The sequence below is a fragment of the Megalops cyprinoides genome, chromosome 21 (assembly GCF_013368585.1).
Source record: "Megalops cyprinoides isolate fMegCyp1 chromosome 21, fMegCyp1.pri, whole genome shotgun sequence".
NCBI classification, from domain to species: Eukaryota; Metazoa; Chordata; class Actinopteri; order Elopiformes; family Megalopidae; genus Megalops; species Megalops cyprinoides.
Window position 1 is genome coordinate 18,842,106 of NC_050603.1, and position 12,116 is coordinate 18,854,221.

The 12,116-nt window shown below is 41.4% G+C and overlaps 1 protein-coding gene across 1 annotated transcript; it reads right to left on the reverse strand.

The window, feature by feature from the left end:
* Nucleotides 1-664: 664 nt before the first annotated feature.
* Nucleotides 665-12,116, reverse strand: laptm4b (lysosomal protein transmembrane 4 beta). The gene is made up of 7 exons (XM_036515854.1): nucleotides 11,842-12,116; nucleotides 9,338-9,455; nucleotides 7,514-7,587; nucleotides 7,212-7,334; nucleotides 6,983-7,081; nucleotides 4,025-4,120; nucleotides 665-1,951 (listed from the first exon to the last, which is right to left on the reverse strand). The coding sequence occupies exons 1-7, from the start codon at nucleotides 11,932-11,934 to the stop codon at nucleotides 1,877-1,879; spliced, it is 678 nt and encodes a 225-aa protein (XP_036371747.1). The 5' UTR covers nucleotides 11,935-12,116; the 3' UTR covers nucleotides 665-1,876.

Genomic DNA, 12,116 nt, shown 5'->3' on the forward strand with positions numbered 1-12,116 from the left:
ATTAGGTCTGAGCTTTGATTTGATCAGACTGGTCTGATTTGAAATGCATTTGTCTGCCAGATAACTTTTGTGAAAGGAATGCATTGCTGGAGGTGGGAGAAAAGGAAAAAATCAAAGGTATTTAAACTTCTTTTCTTAATTGGTGCTGGCAATGAAATAGTCCAATTGATTAGTTGTTAATTAGCTTGTTTGGATTGCAGGAAATCAAACAGTCAAACAACCAATTAGTCTTAATTGGCACAACTTCCGCAGGTTTAATGGGAAGTCATACATAAGTTTAAATAAGGCTCTTTTCTTTGCACAAACACACCTCTAATAATACATTACTTGAAAGGATGTACAGTAAATAACTGACAACAGATGTCAAATCCAGATTTGTCCTTTAATAAAAAGCTTAATCAAGCTAATTAAAAGAACCTTGGATGAGAACCAGCAAACAGTGAGTTCCTAAGACCTAAGTTCCTGATATAGAAACACTGTCCTTGTGCCACATGCTGTAAATGTTACCTCAATTGCTCTGCATAGGGAAGAAATGAAAAACATACCACAGAGATGACTTTTAAGGTTTTTATTACATGAATTGAACACAAGCCAGTGCAACTCCAATGACAAAAATGTGTCACGAAATGAACAGCACTCAGTAAAACATGAGTATGTTTGGTGGTCTTGCTTTCTGGTCTCAACCTCCCTGTCTCGTCGGCCATGTGCTGCGTCTGCTGTGGTGGTCAGTGCAATGAAAACACAGCGCGGTTTTCACTTGTTTCCTTTCCTTTGCACTCTTGCATAGCTGGGTATGTCAAAGTGAAAAACCTAATTTTGAGCTATGAATCTACGATCGTATCAGGGCGGATCCTTCACATCTCCACAGTCCTCCATTATGGAAGACAGCTGAAGACTAACTGAAGATAAGGATCTAAGGAAATACAGGAGCATTGTTCCTTTCCTTAAACTATTTAATCCACCTCTGAAAGCTCAGACTATAACAGAATACATATTAGACAGATTAACAGGGGACATAGACTAAAGTACTACATCGTACCATTTGTCTTGGCACTAAGCCCTATTAGTAGTACATGTATTCACTTGCGATTATAGCAGCACGTCAGAGTTTGTAGAGTGATTTCCTAAGAAATGCCAAGGTTTTGGAGTAATAAGCATGAATTGTGTCCAGCAGTGTGACTAAATTTTAAAAAACCTCTGCAGCAAAAATTGTGTGCACTGTGCATGTGGGGAAAAAGAGAAATTATCAGCTGAAATGTTACATACAGAATGCTGTGTCTTTCAGAACATTATTAGTTCATTTCATATTACAGACAGATGCTGTTCCTTGGAACCTTTCCACCTGTTGAAGCTATCTGTTCATAATTTACTTGTTCATTCAGAACGATGACCTTTTATGGATTGATTGGTATTACAAGTAACTGAGACCACAGACAGTGAAGGTTTTTTGTTTTGCTTCTCAAAATCAGTCTTTTTACAGTACTTATACAAAAGTAATAAAAAACAGTCCTTACATTCAGTGGTTATCAGGGATATTGCCTTTTAAAAAGAGCTCATCTCTTTCCTCGCTTGCTGCATTTGAGGAATGCCCTCGGACAAACTCTGGATCAGAGGAGTTCACAGTATTAAAGGGTATCATGGGAGACCTGAAGAGGAGCAAACTACGTTGCTTAAAGTGCAAATAGGGCTTGAAACAGCAGCGTGTTGCTGGGATAACTGGGGAGTTCTGTGAATGCAAGACAGCTAAAAAAAATCTACTAATGCCTCACCTCCAGGCCAGAGAGAATGTAACAGCGTTTGTAGTGTCATAACTAGATAGAATGAGGAGCCGTGGTAAAGAGTGTGTGGTCGTGGTGGTCTTGAGGGAGGCGGTCTCTCATGCCGAAACGTACTGGGGAGGGGGCTCCTTGGGTGGAACAGCCACAATTTCATCGTAAGGTGGTAGCAGCACCTACAGAAAAAAAAAATGCAACACAAAGACAGGTGAGGAGGACATTGCATTGCAGGTGAAAGACAGACATCTCCACACATCTCTACGCTACTCCTACCAGTCCTGCTCTTTTCTCAGCCTCCACAACAGCTGGTCACCCAATCGATTCCCCTGTTCACAGACGCAAATGCCCACTCCAGACAGAGGTCTTACTTATTGTATTACAAAAGCGATGATGCTAATTTGGGACAAGGGTCAGACTTAAGCCCTGGGGGGAAAAATACTCTAAACTCTCCGTAGGAAGGCCTAACACATTAATGAGAGGATTTCAGGCTGTCAGGACACGCAAAGGGCACTTACATAAGGCATTACAGCGGAGGAGAGAGATTTGCACTTTGAAAATGGCATTTTCAAGAGTAGCTGGGTACTGTACGTTCGGGGGACTAGTTCTGCGACCCGACCCACCTGACACCGGTAATCCCCAGTGGCAGTTATTTCACGAACCGTCTGCTAAGCGTCACAGATTCCGAAGAAATAAGAGGAACACCGTGTGCACCGGTGACATCATGAATGTTACCGCACTGTTGTGATCATTTGTGAATCTTGTTCCAGAGATGCGGCTAATGTATCCCAGCATACTGCTTATTCAACAGCTCGTAATCTGTCTGTGCCTCTGCATTGTGCAACAGCAGGCATTTATTGAAAGACAGGCTGCGCTGGGAGAGGGTAATACATGCGATGCTGGAAGTTATTGCAAAAGATGTGAAATGCTGAAAACCCTAAGGGGTAAAGTGCCCCCTTAAGTACATTAAGCACCCCAGAAGCATTGAAACAACACTGCATCCATCACAATGAAACAAGCCAAAGCCATTTCCACACCCTAAACCTGACCCTCTAAAGCACTGAGCTGGGGCTTTGATTTCTGGCATGCAATACTACACCAATAACACAATTAAAGACAAGAAAGATAAGGAATACAACATAAATTCAATACGAAATCATGAAATCATTTTTTAGCTAATCGTCAACATCAGAAACCACCCCGGACTGAGGCCTGTCCAGCGTAAGGCTAAGGGCTGGAGCGGGGCTGTCCTGGGGCCACCGCGGATCAGGAGGGGATTACCGAGGGTAGACACCGGCCCCTGAGACAGCGCCCTCCTAAATGCCCTTGTTAAACACTGACTCGGCATTATGGAGCACAGCAGGTTAACAATAGGAATCCAGCCGTGACGCAGGTCGAAGGAATCTACTGTCCAGCACCAGCTAAACATAAAGGATCACTGACCTCCTGAACTCCAATCAAATGCTGCAGCAACTGTAGCAGTAATAATATAGTACAGTAATACAGAATTACAGGACAATAGTACAGTACAAAGGAAGATAATTCCTTTAATCTTATAGGGAAAGAGATTGCTTGTGACTGTGCTATAATTCTCTGTGATCAACACTCCAAACTGCAGGGGCAGTTTAACCTGAGGGACAGACTCACATTGTAGAATGTTTCAACCAGTGTGGTGTGTTGCTCAAGAGAAAGTTCCATCTATGTCTAAGATGAGTTAGCCAAGCTATTTTTACTAGATAGCCATATTAAACTGAATTACCATTCCTTTACTGCAGTAAGATGTTAATTAGCTAGCTAATGATTGTGACACTACTTTTGCCAGAATAGCCTATTAGCAATTTAGATGAAATTCATTAAAATTGTGTGGGGGTTATGTGATTGCCCAAAAAAGACACATATGCAAAAATAAAACATATACAAAAATATTCCATATCTCTTCTGAGGGTAAACCATTGTGAATGTCCATGGAATGTCCATTTGCAAGCAATGCCACTGTGCAAGTCCACAATATGTTCGAAGTGAGATCAGAGGTGACATGGAACACCACTGAGAAATATTTTTTCAACGACCGATTATGGTCACAGCATGAGGAAAACGTATCAATGACTTTTTTCATTTTAAAAAAAATAAAAATCTAATTCCGCTAATTGTGACAGGGAAGGAGACCTGAACTTCTTGATTCTGGATATAGGTCTTGGACAGGAATTGCTTCCTTTGGTTTTGATACAGACGTTCTTGTGAAAGTGACTTACAGCGGTGTCGTTTGTGGTGACGTACACCAGGACCTCCGTGGAGCCTCTTCCGCTCACGTATCTGTAGCAGTTCCACACACAGCCAATCAGGTACGCCTGGAGAGGAAACAATGCTCAATATTAACAAGATTCAGAATGTTGATGTATGTGTTACACTAGGTTTTTGGAATGTCTGGCCACATTGCTCTGTGTCAAATAAATATAACAATGACTACCAAATATGAAAATAACTTTGTTTCTGTAGTTTTAAATTGAATAGTTTTTTCATGGTGAAGGCAAACATAATGGATGAGGAAGCTACTTACTGTCCCTGTTAGGAGTGTCTGCCAACACCACTATCTACCTCATAGCCTGGAAGGCATAATAAGGAAATTCCAGACACAATGGACAATTCAATCCAAAGGGTTTTGTCAAAGTGTCAATTACCAGCCCTCTGCTTGAAAACAATCTGAGAAATCTCAGATTCCAAGCGAGGGAGGTTGTATCTGTAATGTCCCATTTGGCTCTTTGTGGGTAAGAGTAGTGAGTGATTTTAAAGAGTCCATATACAGTTAGCAGTTTGGCATGGTGCATTCTAACACACCCACTTTGTCTTCGGAGGTCACACCCATGCCTTGTGATATGATTTGGTACATGGTGGGCAGGCTTGTGTGAAAATTTTGAGGAGAAGACAGCAGTTGGTCACACAGACTCTCTGTACCCCTCCCTGAGGGAACGGCCAAATGCCAGAACAGGACAGGTGGCCCAAGGGTGACACAAAGCAAGCTTGACCCTCTCCCTGCAGTGACAGTGGCCTTCAGCCAAACATGTGCCGTGTTGACTGCCTTCCCCAAAGCTGAGCTTAACATCGCACTAACAAGCACCACTAACACAACCCACAGATTAAGCTGAAAGGAATATGATTGGGGAATCAGCCAATCATATCACTGCTAAGTCAACACAATTTTGTTAAGTCAACACAGTATTACTGACCAGTGAAAGAGTAGTGGGTGCCATATTTTCATCTGTTGAAAACTTGATTCAAAATAACACGCTTCTGATAACAAACAGTGCTTCTGTGGTAAACTTGCTGTTTATTTTACATGTAGTATCGTGATATGTTTTGGATTCCGTGATCTAGTGACTGTGATGTATGGTGGTATACTTGGCTTCCCTTGTCTAGTCAAGCTGTACAAATTATCTTGTGGTAAGGCTTGCATAATGTTTTGCTCGCACACACTGGTTTGGGAGTGTTGTTAGCCTGGTCTGACACTGTTGCTCATTCAACTTCAATGGATACACTCCTGTTCCTTTGTGCTGGAAGCTGCTCTAGATAAGAGTGTCTGCTAAATGAATGTAATGTAATGTAATATAATATTGTGGAAGCATTGTTCACGGATGACCAGTTTTAATGTATTTATATCTTGTATTTGTCATGTATTTGTAGAAATGTAATGTAGAGAAAACCGATGTAAGAGCGTGTGGGAAAGGTCATACCAAAATAGATGTTCTGTTGTGCACTTCAAATCAAATGTATGTCATCTCTGCATTTTTCTTAATTCTATTAAATACTGTTTTCACCACTGAAATCATTAATATTTTTCCACTGTACAACATTTTTGCACTCTTACCAGACAGCTGCATGTATATATGAGATTACATCGGATAGGAGATTTAGCTGTTTGTCATCAACAGAAGCACTCCCAGGAGAATTTATGTCTGCCTTGCATTTAGTATTTATGAAACATCCTTCCTTAAAAAAAAACCCATTTGCTAATTTGGGTTTTAATGGGAGCGAGTGTTGCGCTAATTTTAGAGCTGAGGCTTTATCTCAGCGGAGTAATCTAACACTCTCTCTAATGCTTGCAGCCAGTCAGCGAGTGGAGTATTTCCCAGAGGAAGTCGCCTAGATAACGCTGGAATTTGGGACCAAATGTTGGTCGGCGTACCTGAGGCAACGGGAGGTCGAGATTATAATTTAATTCTCATTGCATTTACATTTTCCTCTTCCCAAACAGGAAAGGGACAGACATCACAGCTGCTACAGTTACATTTAATGCCCAGCCCAGCTCCGTTTGAAACCACAGAATTCAATGTTATTCACAAAATAGCACACTGCACATACTGCTCAATAACTGAACAGACAAAATACATGAGTTACTGAGACGTAGTTCACACTTCAATGGAGAAATGCCATGCTGAAAAAGGGCAATTCATCATGGAATCTTTACTGCATTAACTACATATTTGCACCAATTACTAGCCCAATAAGTTCAATAACCTTATCATTGCAAAAACTTGTAGACAGCATGGGTCAAAATGGGTAAATATTAGTAAATATTCCAGCCTTTGGCTCAGAAATGGAAACTGTGTTAAAGCTACGTTCAGCTATGAGGCCACAATGACCAAAACATACACTTGATACACTTCTGTTCTTTTGAGCTGGAAGTCGCTCTGGATAAGAGCATCTGCTAAATGAACGTAAAGTAAATGTAATGTAAAACAACCAGCTGCTCCTCTGTGGCTCATCTGTGAAACAGAGCCATCACCTGTTCCCCAAAAACTGTTCATGTCTTTTTTGCTTGTTTTGTTTTGATTATTGTTAGTTATTATTTCTACTAATAGTGAAACAGTTTGACTGTTGTTAAATTGGGTAACTGTGTGTAACTGAGGATCCTTCTCTCCCATCTTACCAAATAACTGATTTGTAGTTATCAACTTTATGCAAAACAGATTTGTCTTTATCTGCAGAACTGTGAACTGTCTGTCTGTTCACAAGCAGTTAGTTAATAGGCCACACATTGCCTACTCAGAGCCACGTTAAATGCTGGTGTGTGCTGGTGCTTTCATCACAAGCGATGAATATAATAATATATATAATATATAAGTGATAATACCTAAGTGAGTAATGGGTTGAAACAATATTGAAATCACACCACTTAAAACTGACCTGAGTGTGGTGCGCAAAGTAGTGCTTACCTTGAAGGCCAGGATACAGCCGATGAAAAGGAGTACCATGAAGACTAGGCACGCATTGTTCGTAGACATGATCTCGTCTTTGTATGGAAAATTCCCTGGCTGCGAAGGTGGGGAGTGGGGCAAAGATGAAGACACAGGTGAAGAGAGGTCACAGGTCAACTCCAAATATATAACATTGAGCTCAAAGATGACGTAGGAACAGAGGAACCTGGCAGGTCTGTGTACTCACCAGCTGCTGGAGATAATCCTGAACTGTGTCAGGGTAGACCAAAACACTAATTGCAACCAAGGTGTTAAGGGCAAAGTCAAAGACTTGATAGCAGAAGAATGGAATAATCCAAGCTGCATGTTGCTGTAAAGGCAAGAAATTTTTAGATTAAGGGTTATTGCAGGAAAATGGTAATTTCATCATCATTTTGATAAAAAATAAAAAGCCTTTTGAAGTACACATGTGGAATAATGGCATTACTGACACACCCATATAATACGTTACGTGCAGTTATTTCATGGTTCACACTGTAATGACATTACCTTATATGCACCGTATGTTGCCATTCCACATATTAGGATCATAAGTAGGGAGATAGCCGTGGCAATGCAAATATCTGTAAGAAAAAAAAAACACTTCATAGGCATGCTAATTATAATGTTATCGCAAAGGGCTTCACAGGACAAGCAGGAACACAGTAACTCATTCTGAGGACTTCGCTCATTTAGTCTGAGTTGCATCCCTCGAGCGGTCGTTCGTTTGAGTTCTCTCAAACTTGTGCTTTATGTAACAGAGGAGCTTTGTGCTGAATTGTAATGATGTCTCCAATGGCTCCTCTGTGTGAGTCGAGTGACCATGGAAACGGCTGCCAATCTTGGTGTCCCGCTGCTCCTCTGACCCTTAACTCTTCCGCACACATCTAGAATTTGCGCTGGGGAAAAGAGGTAGGGGTGTGATGTAAGTGACAGAGAGAGGAAACTCTCTTTGTCTCTCCACCATATTTATTGAAATTTATACTGGATTACCCTGAAAAGGCTCTGGTGTGTGGCACACACGCAAACGCGTGCGCTAAATATGAAAACAACTGACACAAGCTGGAGTCACGCACGAGGACGAGAGCACAGAATCGATCCTGCTGTTGTCCTGACCTCACGCATCCCAGCGCTGGAATTCAATAACGTGCCGGGTTTGCCCTTTGCATGTTTGATGCCAGGGATATACTGCTGGGGGTAGGAGAGCTACAGGAAACTCAGAGCTGCTGTTCCACTGACACACGGCCAGCAGACACACGCTGAGCCAAAGTCAGCCAATCAGACGTGAGAAGATGTTACCCATCAACCATGTCCACATTCCTATGGCTATAAGAAGCACGTAAATGGCCTCAGCATCATGGCACAGAACAGAGGAATTCCTTCCGTTAACAAAACATGTGTAAATGAACTTGGTGTTCCCTCCTGTCACATCAAAGGAACTAGACACACCCGTCCACACGCAACGTTTGTAGTTTCAATGCTACAAGAAAACACCAGAAAATTCTCCCTCTTAATCCCCCGCATCTGCGAGATGCCCATTCCGTACTCAGACTACTCTGATTATTCCAGTCTACTCAGACTTCTCTAGTTGGTAGCCCCGATATGAGGAGAGCCAAGCTGGAGGCAGGGAATCAGAGGACTGCTTAATCCTGCAGAATTGGGACAGTCAGTTTTAATCAAAGTCACTGGTGCCCATGCTAGGAATGCGGTCTGCTAGTTCCCCATTGGCCATCGGGCAATAACAAAAAGCTTTGCTGCGTGCAGTGTATGTGTGTGTGTGTGTGTGTGTGTGTCCGGGGAGTTCAGAGGTCTGTTAATAGAGCACACTGTAAGGGTTTCACTAGCGGGCCTTTGGGTTCCCATGTTCTGATACTTGCGGTGTGCAAGATGAGAAAAACCTCAGTTGCACTTTCCTCTGCTCCAAAAAGCAAAACGCTAAGGTGATTCACGGTCCAGCCAGGTACTGACACACTCATTATTTGAGAATAAGATCTACCACTTGTGCCTTGTTAATCCTAATAAAATCAATAGGACATAAGACACTAGTGACACACTATGCCCAGAATGTTGAATAATGTTCCTACAATTTTAGCACATATAGTATAATATATTGACACATAGTAAACATGCTGGGCAAGGTTTCAGTTTAAAAGAGTAAAAGTGAACAGAACATTACAACCTAAACTGTGTCAAAATATGTACAATGATAAGATTCATAATGTGGACATTATCTGCTATCTCAAGACTCACCCCTGTTAATTTAATACCCACTGCTTGCATTAACTACTGTAGCCAAGTATTCAGGTAATCATAGTCATGTGTTTTAACACTTACTCGCATCATCCATGACATCGAAGTTGTTGGCCAGCTCAACCCTGGTCATGTGGTAGTGGTATTGGTCAGGATCACTGAGGGCCGTGAGGAGAATGAGAAGCACCACAGCATTGATGAGCTGCAAAAAGGAAGGACAAGTGAGCCAGGAACAGGGAAATTCTGGGAAATGTTACTTGTTTCTTCTTCTTTTCCTCGGTACCTGTACATGACTTCTAAAGCCCTTTATTCTCTATGGTTTGTCATTTGAAATCAAACATTAAACTCTGATACATGTTAGTATTATTAGAATGTCTGGCTCCATGTCTTTGTCTTCTGCCTTTCATATTTTGTTAATGTGACAACTGCTTATCATTAAAAACATAATTATTTATGCCACAATTAAAAGAGAAATGCGTAAGAAAAGAGAAAGCTGTAGGAAAGCATCCACACAACCACCCTCTTTGTCTGGTTTCACAATTGTGCAGACTCTTCAGCAACAACAGAGGCTACAATGCCCACATAAGCAGTTCTCCTTCAGTAAAATTCTAATGACCAGCCCCTTCTCGTGTTTACCACTTCACACATTGGCAGAGTTACAAAGTCCTACTGAATGAGTGAATCATGTGGATAGCACGTCACAATGAACCCTTGCGATTGCTTCAGTGAATCCCCAAGGGTGAATCTCCCAGACAAAGAGTTAACGGCTTAGGTCAGCAGAGAGCGGTGAAAGTTATTTCTCAAAGCCACCTCTAAGCAGGGTCTCACTGGAGAAAACATCCTGGACGGGCGCCAGGAGTTAAGTCGGTTCCGGCATCATTATGAATGCGGTCGAGTGGTTAGACGGTACATTGTCTCTCTCTCTCTCTGCAATTTGTGCCAAGGCAATCCCAGGGGTCCGTGCAGGCTGTCAGTCAGTCAGAATCTCAAATTATCATTCATGATCGTGATCTCAAACTCTCGTCAACTCAAATCAAACAAACAATCCCAGTAATAGGTAACGGTTTTGTAAGGTGAAAGAGTACAGCCTGAAAGTAAGTTCAGCAGATCTGTCATTTTCCTCACCTCTGCCATTGTTTTTTTTTTTGTTTGTTTGTTTTTGTTTTGTTGCCTTGCCTTATCACTCTTGGTTTTTGTTTGGTTTTCTTCCATAATTGTTTATGGCTTCTATTTACGTTATCATGACACAATGATTTATATTAAATTGAACTGATTTAATATTTCCCAATGTTTATATTTTATTTTATATGCATGCTAGGTCGCTAGCAGTGGCATAGGCAATCCAGTTGTATCCATCAAACTTTCACGTCCAGAACTTCTGGGATGCCCAAAGTATCCAGCATATAAGGACACCATAATAACTCAATTACCAGCCAAATACCAATTATATGCTTTCTGGAATTTATGAGGGGATTTTTAAGATGCTGGATGAAGCACTGTTGCCATAGCGTAGCGTGTGTATGCTTCAAAACCCAAAGTAAAACGTAACTTTTAATGTGTCAAAACTGTTTTGAAAACCCAAGTCAACCTCACTATACATGCGGAATCAGGACGTTCAACAAAATCAGCAACAGTCCTTGACGGTCGCTGAACTGTTGGACAGCTCCGTTGGGATGGGCGAGCGGAAACGGAGACCGTACTTTTACTGGATAAAAACATAATTTTTTTCTGCAAACATCAGCTTTAAAAGCATGTCTACTTCCTTTCCGCTCAGTGTTAATTAAACAACTAGTTACACAATTGTTTATCAATGGTTTAACTGAGATTATTTAGGAGGAATATCGAAAAGATCTAAATAACAGTGACAATGACAGTGTATCAATGGAATTTTAGTGGCATAAGCAGTCCATTTCGGTTTCCCTTGTTTGAATGTTGATTTACGTCAATTTTCCATAGTCAGAGGAATGACGTGCTGTACATAGCCGCATTTCTCCAAAGCCTCTCACCGGTACTATAATTAGCCTATGGTACCTTAGCACCTTGAACTCCTCACTTGTCAACTTTGATATCGATTTCTCGTGTTTTCAACAGATTCTGGGGTTTCTTAGAGCTTTCTCCTTAGAGCTTATTCACTGTAGCCTCAGCAGTTAGATAAATATATAGTTACATACCAAAAGGACGGGTGCGTTCAGCTAGAGGTCAAGGAATTATCGCGCTAATACTTCTATTTATACTACCTAAGAGCCCCTATGCCAATTAAAACGATCATGAACTTGAAATGCATTCGTCAGTGCGACAATACATTGTCAAAACCTCGTTAACATTATTTAGGAAATTAATCGAGCTTCAAGCAAGGCATTTTGAAAAAAAACAAAAAAAAAAAACAATTAAAAGCTGAAGAAGGCCACATGCAATTTATACCAAACAATGAGGCGTAATGTGTTGCTATACTCTAACGTGAACATATCGAATAGGCTATCATCCTTTATTTGTATGCTGCTTAAAACATAACATACAATGTTAACGACCAACCGCGACCAGTAGCAATGAAGAATCTAGATGCATATGGAGAAGACATTTCCGCTCACCATGTACCATATCCCCAAAATAATGGTGCCAGTCCGGACATGACAGCAGAGACAGCAGCTGGTCGAGTACCACCGGTCCCACGGGGAAATCATCTTTCAGCTCGGGGTAGTCTGTCTATTTCATGTATGCAATGAACATTAATGATTTAATATTTTCTTCAATGAGTCGACTGATGAAATCCTCCTCCTCAGCGTCGCTGCATTCGGTCAGAGCTGTCCGAAATCCTCCGATGTTTCTGTAGTCCGGTGCGCCTCTCAGCAGCGCAACATTAATC